At 26.2% G+C, this 12,820-nt stretch overlaps 3 protein-coding genes across 3 annotated transcripts; 1 reads left to right on the forward strand and 2 right to left on the reverse strand.

Moving 5' to 3' along the window:
* Positions 1 to 398: 398 nt before the first annotated feature.
* On the reverse strand, positions 399 to 2,478 carry OCT59_001198 (uncharacterized protein). The gene is made up of 2 exons (XM_025318040.2): positions 1,251 to 2,478; positions 399 to 1,169 (listed from the first exon to the last, which is right to left on the reverse strand). Exons 1-2 carry the CDS (start codon positions 2,304 to 2,306, stop codon positions 579 to 581), a joined length of 1,647 nt encoding a protein of 548 aa, XP_025177073.2. The 5' UTR covers positions 2,307 to 2,478; the 3' UTR covers positions 399 to 578.
* A 5,437-nt stretch (positions 2,479 to 7,915) lies between these two features.
* OCT59_001199 (uncharacterized protein) lies at positions 7,916 to 8,900 on the forward strand (the record flags this gene model as incomplete). The annotated part of the gene is made up of 5 exons (XM_066139384.1): positions 7,916 to 7,926; positions 8,143 to 8,169; positions 8,252 to 8,339; positions 8,414 to 8,441; positions 8,527 to 8,900. The coding sequence occupies 5 exons, from the start codon at positions 7,916 to 7,918 to the stop codon at positions 8,589 to 8,591; spliced, it is 219 nt and encodes a 72-aa protein (XP_065988792.1). The 3' UTR covers positions 8,592 to 8,900.
* Positions 8,901 to 11,226: 2,326 nt separating this feature from the next.
* OCT59_001200 (uncharacterized protein) lies at positions 11,227 to 12,544 on the reverse strand (the record flags this gene model as incomplete). The annotated part of the gene is made up of 3 exons (XM_066139385.1): positions 11,822 to 12,544; positions 11,377 to 11,728; positions 11,227 to 11,246 (listed from the first exon to the last, which is right to left on the reverse strand). Exons 1-3 carry the CDS (start codon positions 12,431 to 12,433, stop codon positions 11,227 to 11,229), a joined length of 984 nt encoding a protein of 327 aa, XP_065988793.1. The 5' UTR covers positions 12,434 to 12,544.
* Positions 12,545 to 12,820: the final 276 nt, after the last annotated feature.

Consider the following 12,820-nt stretch of genomic DNA (forward strand, 5'->3'; position numbering starts at 1 on the left):
ACTTTATAACATTTTTTGTCAATAAAAAAATACATCGATAAAATAAAATTACCAAAATAATTTAACACAAAAAATTTTTTTTTTTAACAGACCAAAATTATTTCAGGTTTAATTATACAACTTATATTTGTTTTATATATTTTATTTTTATTCTAGGGTAGCGTAATATAAATTTGTATAACTATACTTTCATAGGTAAAATAGCTTTTTTTTAATTAATAATTAATAATATAATAATTACCGAAAATAATCATCCGGATCATGTGCGCAAAAATCTACCATTTTTTTATGGTATTGCTAGGGTCGTTAAAAAAATTAGTCACCGAGACACCGATCGCACTAATTTCATAAAACGGTGATTAAATATTTTAAATTTAAAAAACTTTTAATTTCAACCGCTGTTCGCGATATTGCTAATAAAATTACGCAATAAATTTTATTTTATTTAATTTTATATTTTCAATAAAGATAAAATATATTCGACAAAAAAAACCTTGGTAACAAAATAATATCATAAAATAAATGAAATAAATGGAAAAAGTAACTAATCTAAAAATAATGATAGATAATTATATTTTTTAAAATTTTCTTGGTTTAATCCTAACCTTTAATTCTGTACAACAATTAATAAAATCAGAACTATATTTTAATGGAGCATTCATGTCAACTAATTCAATATCATATTTTCTATAAATTAATATTAGTAAACATTTTAATTCTATAATTGCCAATTTTCTTCCAGGACACATTCTAGTTCCTCCTCCAAATATTGGAAAAGTATTCCTCAATTTTTTCTTTTCGAGTAAATATTTATCACTTTCTTCAACTCTGTAAAATCTATCAGGATCAAACTTTTCAGGTTCAGTCCAATAATCCTTATGTTTCAATACTGCGGAAGTAAGCATTTGAAATGTAGTTCCTTCTTTCCAATCGTATCCTCCAACTTTGTCGCTTTGAAAACTTACACGTCCAATTAAATAGGCTATAGGGGAGTGACGATATATTTCATTGGTAACTGCATCGCAATATTCTAATTCATTAAGATCTTTATTTGTTATTGGTCTTGTTAAGTCATTTCCAAGAACTCTATCAAATTCTTGTATCAATCGTTGTTTTATTTCTGGATAATGTCCAAGGTAATATGCAACAAAGCAAAAAAAATTCGCTGTCTATGATTTAAAAAAAAAACAAGATTTTAAAAAATTTTGAAGCACATATTTTAAATAAAATAAAATAATTTATTTACTTACGGTATCAGTACCTCCGAGCATTGCTTCGAGTATATTACCAGTAATTTCTTTATCAGTCATTGGTCTTAATAAATCAACGTCGGCATGTTTAATAGTGTTGATATCACGTGGTGTATTCGCGGTTATGAATGACGTCATCATATCGTTACGAAGTGGTTGATCTAATGGTGTATTTTCAATCTCAACCCTTTTTTCTTTGATAAGGGTACATAATTTATCAAATAAGTAATCTTTATTTTTCAATAATTTCTTAGATTTTCCACGAATATATGGAATATAATTACGGCTGAAGTTATCAAAAGCGAAAAAATGAAAAATTCCTGATAAATAAATTTCAAGTGATTCAATAAGTTTTTTAGATTCGACTGATTTTTTACTTTCTTTTTCATTTAGTGAATTGCTATTATCGTTAATTAACATTTTATAATAAGAAGCGATAGCATCATTTTTTGTTCCGGTAGCAATTTTAAAAATCATTTCATTTGTAAATCTACGCATCCATTTTATTAGGTCTAATTCATGATTTTCACCAAGATTATTCCAATAAGATTCCATTTCATTCCATAGTTCAATTGTCCATTCAATAGCTTGATGATTGAAACTTGGAGTCATCATTGCTTGACTGAAAAATTGACGATTATATTTCCAAGATTTAATATCACTGTTAAATACTACTCCTACACCAACTTCAAATCCATATTCCACGATTCCATCCTTACTATGTAATCTAATAGGATATTTAGTCTTTGATGAAGCAACATACAAATTTTCAGTTAAATCGGGTCTACATAGTGTGATCATACGTTCACCTCCTAAAATTATTTCGAACATATCACCATATTTTTTATGTAATGATAATAACCAATCATCAACTCCATCATATCCAATTTGTTGATAAGCGCTACCAATGATTGGAAGTGGAAATGGACCCGGTAAAGGATTAGGACGAGTATAATATTGATAATAAAAACGAGTTACGTAGATAATTAAAAAAACTATTAAGAGAGAAAGGATATTTGAAATTTCAAAATATGAAATAATTGTACTAGTAATCATTTTAAAAAATATTAAAAGATGAAGAGAATGATAACTGGTGAAAATTTTTTGGAATATACGGTCCTTATATACATAAATGTATCAAAAAATAAGTTCAGATGATAATTTAATTTAAACTGATTAAATGATTGTATAATTGTATAATAAAAAACAAATATTTTCGTTTAAAGTACTAGGAACATTATACCAATCGTATATTATACTGATTTTATACACTGATTTTATACAATAATACATTATATATGTATTAAAAAATAAAGGTCAAATGATAATTTAATTTAATTGTATAAAAATTTTCGTTTGAAGTACAAGGAAAATTAGTATCAATCGCATACTATCCTGATTTATAATAATACGTTATATTATTTAGTTAGCGGAAATTTATTTAAAACTTCGAAAACCATGATACGCATTAACAATACAAAACTATTGTAGAATAGAAAACTGCTATTTTTTTATCGTGTGCACTCGGTTGTTATTTAATTTAGTAAAATGCGCCCAATAGTTATACGCTAACTAAAGTTGTATTATTAGTTCCTTATAAAAAATTATTTCGTTGTTTATTTATTCCATGTTATTTTCGTAAATGTATCATATTCAAATAAATTTTTTACAGGGTATTATGTAGTTCCCACACTCTTTGAATAAATCTTTATTTAGCAATCTATAGACGGAATAATTGCACAAGTTAGTTAAATATACTTATCTTAATTAGGGGTCATCTAAGCCGGGTTCGGCCTCGTGACTTTTAAAATTTATTTTTTTATTTTCGCCAACACATAAAACTTTCATAGTATATGCACTATCATTACATCTAAAAACCTCCCGATAATCTTGAATTATTTTATTATCCTTTTTCTTCAAGCTCCGATTAATTCCTTCTATCAATTGTTCATATTCTTTTATCATCGGTACACTTATTTTTTTTCTTTTGGAGTTTATGTAATTTATACGCTTATGCAGTGAAGTTAATTTAATACATATTAAGTCTTAAATGGAATCAAGGAAATACATTATTTACCCAGAAATTTTGGATTTTTTTTGAAATATAAATGTACAAAATTTCATTATTTATACATTTTGATAGATTTTTTATTTTTAAATACATATATTTTATGAATACAGGCAGGAATACATTAAAAAAAAATCAAAATCTTTTATTTTAAAATTTAATAATTTAATAAATGGGCGGACTTCGCAGAAAAGGTGGGTTCGGCCAACCAATCAGATTTTGAGATTTTTTGATAATCAGATGCCTATTGGCCTTACCTTTATGGGGTATTATTTTTCCATCAAATATATTTAAGTTTTTTTTCCATTGTAGTGTTATTAAAAAACGTCAGCAGAAATATCGTAATAAAAAATACGGAATATGGTATGCTAATATTTTAAAGATGGGTTTGAAAAATTAAGAAAAATCACATGAAAATCATGCGGAAACTTTAATTGCCGCCCAAATACAGTTAGAAAAGTTTGGCTTGTAAGTAAATTAACTTGTAATATAAGGATTATTATTATCATCATTCTGCATGTGAAACGTCCAATCATACTAAACCACGATTTATTTTGACTCGTTTAAACATGTATATTATGTATATTCGGTATTCAATAAAATGTGCTTTAATAATTTGTTGTATCTATTAATAAAATATATTAAAATTCTCCACCTGAAATTTAATAATCGGATGTTCTTATGATTATAATTAGCTTAAATATCTAACAGGGGAATGCGCAGATATTGTTTAATAAATATTTGTCACCATCGTCCAGCCCTATAAAAAATTTTCCAGAAAAATGATCAATGTGTCTGAGTCATTTATCGGAGTTTTTTCCAGAATTTTTTTTATAGGGCAGCCTAGGAAATAAAAATTTCATTCATTTTTTTTGCCGGAATAAAAGATTCTTTTACATATTAATTATATATATATTACGAAGCTTCATATAGTATAAATACTATATAAAAATATTTGAAAGATATATTCAAAATTTTTCATAAAAAATTTTCCGGGAAAAATTCCGATAAATGATAGTTTTCATTCAAAAAAACTCCGATATGAGATCAATTTTCTAAAAAAAGTTTTATAGAGTTTATCTGCTATTTATGCAGGAGTTCATTTTAAAAAAAAGTATATTTTTCCATATACATAAAAGAATGTCCCTTTATACAATTCCACTTTAATTTAATTGCATTACGCTCTTTGTATACATTAACACATTTGGCTTCATTGCAAGTAGTAATACAATTATGCATTTTACATATTATTTGTTTACATAGAAAGTAATTGTGTTTTTTAAAAAATTTCTATTCATTATATAAATAATGAATTATTCCATTATTACAATAAATGAAATAAAATGGAATTGAAATTGCCGATCATTTCGGCCAAAATTATTGAATTTTTCCGGTGAGTATTTGTGCACTCTATTTATTCATGTGATACAATTGTTAATCTGGCCAGCACTATAAATTCGGCCCAAGTTATTCCGTATATTACGTCTCTAAGATTTTTGCAAGAATTTTGAATTTAGCGACATCTCATAGTAGTACACAAACTATTCTACGAAACCATCCTTACTCCGTGAACTGCTGTAAATAGAGTTTGATATTTGAAGTATGAGATCATTTTTATAAAACTGTGTCGAAGAAGTCAGTTTATAATTATTTTTAATGATAGTAGATGGGTTACTGTTAATTATATTAAGGTAACCAATTGTTTTTTACTTTATAGATAAGAAATTCAAAAGTTTCTAATTCTAGAATTGGGCCGCTTTAAATAAATAATTTTTTTGTTTTTTTCGATCACATTTTAATTTGGATTAAAAAAGTTTTGAAATGTGAAGAACAAAAAATAAAATAAAATAAAATAACGATTGGCTAAATGGCTAATACTAGTTTGTCATATAAATTTGTATACTTTGTGTAAAATTTTCTTTTATTTTTTGTATTAAATGAGTTTTTTTTAGATGCACAGATCGAACAACTTCTTCTTTCTCAAATATTTTCACACTTATTAGTTTCTCCAAACCATATTTACAAAGTAACGAAGCCTTTTTTTACATTTACTAGTAAGTTATTTTGCAATTTGAAGTTTTTCTACCTTTGAGATCTGATTTTTTTCAGGAATTTTATTATTAATGCAAGAAATAGCCTCGTGACCGACTTTGTTAATAAAGTCATATCCTTAATCTTTATATGATTTTTTTTTCAAAATGCAGGATCGTTAAAGCTGTACATCTAATTGAACATTAAATATATAATGGGTAGTCACAAATCATCTTTTTTCCGTAAAAGGCTCATATTTCCGGAATTAATAACCTTGTATCACGGAATTTATCGAAGTATTTACATTTTCCGTGAATGGTTCCGTGAAAGGCTCACTTTTACGAGTTTTTACAGAAATAACAGATATAGAGATCTTAGGACCCTTGCGGTATATCCGTATTTCTAGGATTTTAATGATGATAAAAGTGACTCGACATGGATTGATTTATTTATACACAAAGCAATCAAAGAAAATAAAAAGTCACGGATTAAGCATCGTATTATACAGTTTATATTAGATGAAAATGAACTTTCTTTTATTAATTTTCTGCAATATCACAATCAACCATATATATTATTAAAAGTCATATGATTATTGAAAGTTTGTTAGTAAAATAATTATGTCGTTAACTCGTTGTTATATAGCTCAGAAATCATTGTAAATAGAATCACATTCGGAAACATTAGATCAATTGTTCCGTGCTGCCGCAATTTTTAACTCTTTAACCTCAACAAAAAATTAAGAATCAAGGTGTGTATCTATACTAATTCGACCTAGCATAAAAAACATTGAAAAAAAAAGTGTCGATTTCTAACATTTCTAATATATATTTTTTCTGATGTTTTTTCTGTTAATTAATAACCGATGAAATTGCTCAAAAAAAAAAAATTTCTAAAAAAAAATCTTAAATAAAATTCACTCACGATTCCGTTAAAGTAAAATACGAAATTTCGTAATTATAATTATAACTAAAATTGAAAATTTAAAGGTGAAAATTAAAAAAACAATCAAAGTAATACTAAATCATTTTTTCAAAAAAACGCCTATAGTTGGAGGGTTAAAAATTCCATTGCAACAGAATTATTTTATTTGTATTACAAGCTAGGGGTGGGTAAGATCATGATCATATTTGTCCTACATTACTAATTATTTTATCGTAGAGTAAAAACAGACAATAGCCTTTTCCTATTCGGTAATCTGTTGTACTCTCTGAAATATAGTGTTACAATTTTTTTTTATATTTTTTATCAGCAAAGTATATGTGATCTACACGAAAAATTTGCCAGCGAATTTAATATCTTAGATTTTAGATTATAGATTTAGTAATAAGAATAATGAATCCTAAATCTAAGAGTAAAACCCTAACCCTTCCTCCTTATGAATCGATGGGCTATACTGTATATATATTTTTTTCTTCATTTTTTTTTTCATATTCAAAAAAAAATAAAGAAAAAAAAGTTACTTTACATAATACGCAATATTTACTTACGCAAATTACGCAATTTACTTACGCAAAAAAAAAATAAAAAAAAAGTTTTATGTATTACTCAAAATAATCAATATTACTTTATTTACACTCAACTTATTCAAATCAACAAATCAAAAAAATTTTCTTCATTTTCTTCATATATAAAAAAATTTTAAATATATTATGCAATATTTACAACGTATTACTCAATATATACTGTAATATAATATAAAAATTTATAAATTACCGCAATATATATAAAAATTTTACACGTTACTCAAAATCAGTATATTTTACAATTTAAAATTTATTTCTTTATATAAAAAAAAAAATTTAAATCAATTTTTTTTTTTACTCATTTACTCAATCAAATTTCATGTAAAAAACCGGAAAAAAATTTTTTTTTTTCGCAACTTTTATTTGATTGTTCCAATTTCCATAAAGGTATAAATATATCATCAGATGATGTAAGTTGTTTACGATATAATATAAATTTTTTATATGTATTATCTATATAAAAAAGGACAAATTCGGGATGATGTGGCTTAAATAATTACATAAATTACTCGTGCTTCTAAAAAAAATTCCCAAAATAGGTATTTTTTCAAACTCCTTTATGAAAAAATAAATCTTTGGGAGTGCAAAAGCTTTAATTTAATAAAAAAACTTTTTACATTAATTAAAATATTTTTTTTTTATAATTTTCTCATGTCAAATTCATGTAACTTACAAATCAAAATCAATTTGTTGAATTCCTATTACACGTCTATTTTTACAGGAAACTCGGCTGATCAGACCAGTCAATTATGGTTTGTATGCCGAATGATAATCTTTTTTTTTTTACTACTTTCTTTAGACGGATATTTTCTCTTTGTTCTTTCAACTTTGATTCAACATTGCTGGTTCTTTTCACCTTTGGCTTCGGAACGTGAGGTTTTTTAGAATATTAACTTTATAGAAACATTTTACTGATGTTTCTTTTTTATTTGTAGGAATTGTCAGCTAGAACGAACCAGACTTTAAGGTAAAGCTGACCTACTTTTTTTATTTAATTTAAGAAACGAACTAACTTTACCAACACCCTACAAAAAAAAAAAATGAAAGAAACGTAAGAAATGGTGAAGGAGAAAAATTTTTTAATGTAATTTAAGAGATGAAATGACATTTCTTTTTCATTGTCTTTTTTGTAGGATGCCGCCTTGGACATAAAACTGGATTCCAAGCTAAAAAATGAAAAATGGGGAAAGGGAAGGAGGATTTTTTTTTATTTTTAATTTAAGAAATACATTAACGTTTCTTTCTCATTATTTTCGTAAGGTGCCAGCTTGAACATAAAACTGGGCTTTATAAGGTATGAAATGGGGAGGGAAGAATTTTGTTTATTTTTAATCTAAGAAACGAATTAACATTTTTTTCGTTATTTTTTTATTTAGGGTGCTGGCCTGGTCACCTGGGGATTTCTCAACGTTGGGCATTCCTTGGACTCTCTTCTTTTGTAGGTTGGTGTTTTCGAATGGATTGGTAAGTTTTGAAGCAAATTTGAAACTTTTTAAAATTTATTTTATTTTTATTACTAAAGTTTTTTAATTTTTTAGCAAGTATTGACCCTGGATGATATGATCGGTAACTTTCAAAAGTTTCATTTTTCAAAACTTTTTAAATTTTGTTTTGAAGAAACCAACCATTTCTTTATTTGTCTATTTTGTAGGTATCATTTTTCGAATTATTATTTTTAGGTCGGACTTATGTGTTTCTTTAGATATAGCGAATTGAACTTGGAATATAGGTTTCGACTAGACTTATCTTTTCTTTAAAAAACATTTCATGGATGTCTCCCTGACTTTACTTCTACGTCTCAGCATCTTTTGGAATGGATGATTATATTTTTATACTTTAAAATGAGAGACGATTTTTAACGTTAGGATACAGATCACGTGATTAAAATTGTGAATTAATATAGACCGATTTTAGCTTTTTTATTTATTTATTTATAACTAGAAAACCAGTCAATCATTAGGATCCATATTATGAGAATATCATAAAATAAAATAATTTTTTGTTTCGTTTTGAATTTTTATAATTAAATATATATGTATGAATTTTATTGGTGCTTTTTTTTTAAAACGTCGAAACATAAAATTTAAGTTATTTAGGGGTGATGTCTTCAATTTTTCTTTTTTTTTTTACAAAAATATGTTGTATTTACATGACTTTTTTTTTAATTAATAAAAATTGCCTTTTTTATTATTCTTTAAAGTAATAAAGCAGATTTAAAATCGGGAATTTTTCATACAAAATAAAAAAAAACATGAAATAATCATCTATTGTTCAAATAAAAAAAGTTAAAAAGTGTTAATCTTAATTAGAATTAAGAACCTATTTTGATTTTGTTTTTATGAAGACAAAGTCTAAAACTTCATAGACTAGCTACCACTGAATCATCATATACTGTATACAGAGTGTGAATACGAAACCAGAAATCCTGATTCTGATCTATTTCCAAATAATAAAACAATCCATAACCAGCATACTGGCGGCCTTCTCTAAACTACAAAGATTATATTATAAATTTACAAAATAATATTGGCCTTGAATAGCTTGTGTACTGTGGAAAACTTCTACTTCTTTGCCTTAATAGGATCATCTAACCGTGGATATTGGATGGAAATTTATTCGCTAGTTAACTTAAAATTTTACATTCGTAAATTAATTTTTGACACAAAAAATTTTGCTATGCCGTCTTTAAATTAAATAACTTATTGTATAATTAACTTACTGTTCAATAACGTTTTACAGTCGTTTACGACAATTAATCAAATAATATCCCTTAAACGTAAATAATTCGTGGTACCATACCGTCTAAACAGATATAACAAAACTTACAAAAAATATTTTTAGGCATTCTCTTGTTTGTATCATAATATTGTATAATTATTCATCCTACGTATTCTATGTGAAGAGAAGGACTTTTCTTTGAGCAGTTTTTGAAGCTCTGAAAGGGTAAAATTAATTTTTATATCTTTTTAAATTTTAGGTCGATCGAATATGATGATTTAATACTACTGACGCTAGTAGTAGTGTAGTACAAAAAGTTTGTGTGTCAAAATTGTTTGTTTTAAATTTTCATGATACACGACATTGACAGGAGTATTACAGGCCACAAAGATATAATTAACTTGTTCTTTTGAATTTTCCTATTTCACAAACTTCAGTTGCAGTATAACAGAAATTTAATTCGTAACACAAATGCACCACCACCCTGTAAAAAAAGTCGATCCGTTTTTTATATTACATATTTTTTCCGTAAAAGGCCTCATATTTCCGGAATTAATAACCTTATATTATCGAATTATTTAAATTTTCCGTGAATGGACCCGTGAATGGCTCATTTTTACGGAGTTTTTACAGAAATAACGGATAAAATTTTTTATAGGGCCACGTGGAAGAAAAAATTGACTACTATTTTCCATTTAATTATAAATTAACGCCGATACCTTCTCTGATAAAAAATAAAGATTATCAAAGAAGTCATCTAATCTTTATATTATTTCGAATTCCAGAATTTATTGTACTTTTATTTATCGCACAGGTGATTGTCGATCAAAATAAAATTGAACGACTGAAACGATTAGTTTATCGAGAATATCTTTACTGCTAAGATACTAAAAAAACCAATTTTGTAAAAAAAAATGAAACCAATCCCTTTTATTTTATCTAAAAATAAGGACATAAGGTTGGGTTAAATGCTTTATTCTCATATTCCGGTTTTTTTTTCGCTATTAGCAGCTATTTCTTTTTTTTTTAAGGGACGCTGGAACTTTAAAAAGAACGTGTCTACTTAAACGTTGGGTAGGTGAAATCAATTATAGCCTTTATATATTGTTTAAATCCGCTTAAAGAAGCGCTACCCTTTCCAAGCCTTCCGCCTTATTTAGAGACAAAAAATGAATCTATAGAATTAGTTGAATCTCATAAGATTTAGGCGATCGACATATTTATTTTATTTTGTGCGAGTTCAACTAAATATGTCACCAATTCGTAAAACGGCAATACTCGTACTGAATTATTATTTGGTTTTATATTAAATTTTTAAATTGAGATTCAGAATTTAACCGTTGTTCTAATGAAATTTTTTTTTATTTTTTTTATTCAATTTTATATTTTCAATAAAATAAAAAACATTTGGGGATAAATAATATATTGGAAAAAGCAAAATAATGTAGATATATTTCTAATTACATTTTTTTATGTGTAGTATACTGTAAGTAAATTTACGCACTTAATAGTTAGTTTACTATAAAGTCTCTAGGCCGCGCTGATTAAAATTTTCTTGGTTTAATCCTAACCTTTAATTCTGTACAGACATTAATAAAATCAGAATTATATTTTAATGGAGCATTCATGTCAACTAATTCAATATCATATTTTCTATAAATTAATATTAATAAACATTTTAATTCTATAATTGCCAATTTTCTTCCAGGGCAAATTCTAATTCCTCCTCCAAATATTGGAAAAGTGTTTTTCATTTTTTTCTTTTCAAGTAAATATTTATCACTTTCTTCAACTCTATAAAATCTATCGGGATCAAATTTTTCAGGTTCAGTCCAATAATCTTTATGTTTCATTAATGCGGAAACAAGCATTTGAAATGTAGTTCCTTCTGGCCATTCATATCCTCCAACTTTGTCTTTTTGAGCATTTAAACGTCCAACAAAAAAAGCTATAGGAGAATGACGATATACTTCTTTGGTAACTGCATCACAATATTCTAATTCATCAAGATCTTTATTTGTTATTGGTCTTGTTAAGTCATTTCCAAGAACTCTATCAAATTCTTGTCTCAATCGTTGTTTCACTTCTGGATAATGTCCAAGATAGTATGCAGTAAAGCAAATAAAATTCGCTGTCTATGATTTTAAAAAAAAACGAGATTTTAAAAATAAGCGATGAGAATTTTGAAGCACATATTTTTAAATAAATAAAATAATTTATTAACTTACTGTATCAGTACCTCCGAGCATTGCTTCGAGTATATTACCAAAAATTTCTTTATCAGTCATTGGTCTTAATAAATCAACGTCGGCATGCTTCACAGCGTTAATATCACGTGATGTATTCGCGGTTATATATGACGTCAACATATCATGACGAAGTGGTTGATCTAATGGTGTATTTTCAATCTCAGTCCTTCTTTCTTTAATAATGGTGTATAATTTATCAAATAAGTAATCCTTATTTTTCAATAATTTCTTAGCTTTTCCACGAATGAAAGGAACATAATTACGGGTGAAATTATTAAAAGCGAAAAAGTAAAACATTCCTGCTAAATAAGTTTCAATGGATTCAATAAAATTTTTAGATTCGTTAAGTTTTTCATTTTCTTTATCATTTAAAGAATTTTTATTATCGTTAATTAACATATTATAATAAGAAGCGATAGCATCATTTTTTGTTCCGGTAGCAATTTTAAAAATCATTTCATTTGTAAATCTACGCATCCATTTTATAAAGTCTAATTCATAATGTTCTCCAAGATTATTTAAATAAGATTCCATTTCAACCCATAACTCATTGGTCCATTCAACAGCTTGACGATTGAAACTTGGAGTCATTATTGCTTGACTAAAAAATTGACGATTATATTTCCAAGATTTAGTATCATTATTAAATGCTACTCCTACGCCATCAAATCCATATTCGATAAAACCTTCCGAATTAGGTAACCTAGTAGGATATTTAGTCTTTGTTGAAGGTACATTCATATTTTCAATTAAATCGGGTTTACATAGTACTATAAAACGTTGGCCTGATAAAATTATTTCATACATATCACCATATATTTTATGTAATGATAATAACCAATCATCAAATCCATATCCAATTTGTTGATAAGCATTACCAATAATTGGAAGTGGAAATGGACCTGGTAAAGGGTTAGGACGAGTAAAATAATTATAATAAAAACGAGTTACGTAGATAATTGAAAAAACTATTAAGAG

Source organism: Rhizophagus irregularis, chromosome 1 (assembly GCF_026210795.1).
Source record: "Rhizophagus irregularis chromosome 1, complete sequence".
Lineage (NCBI taxonomy): Eukaryota > Fungi > Glomeromycota > Glomeromycetes > Glomerales > Glomeraceae > Rhizophagus > Rhizophagus irregularis.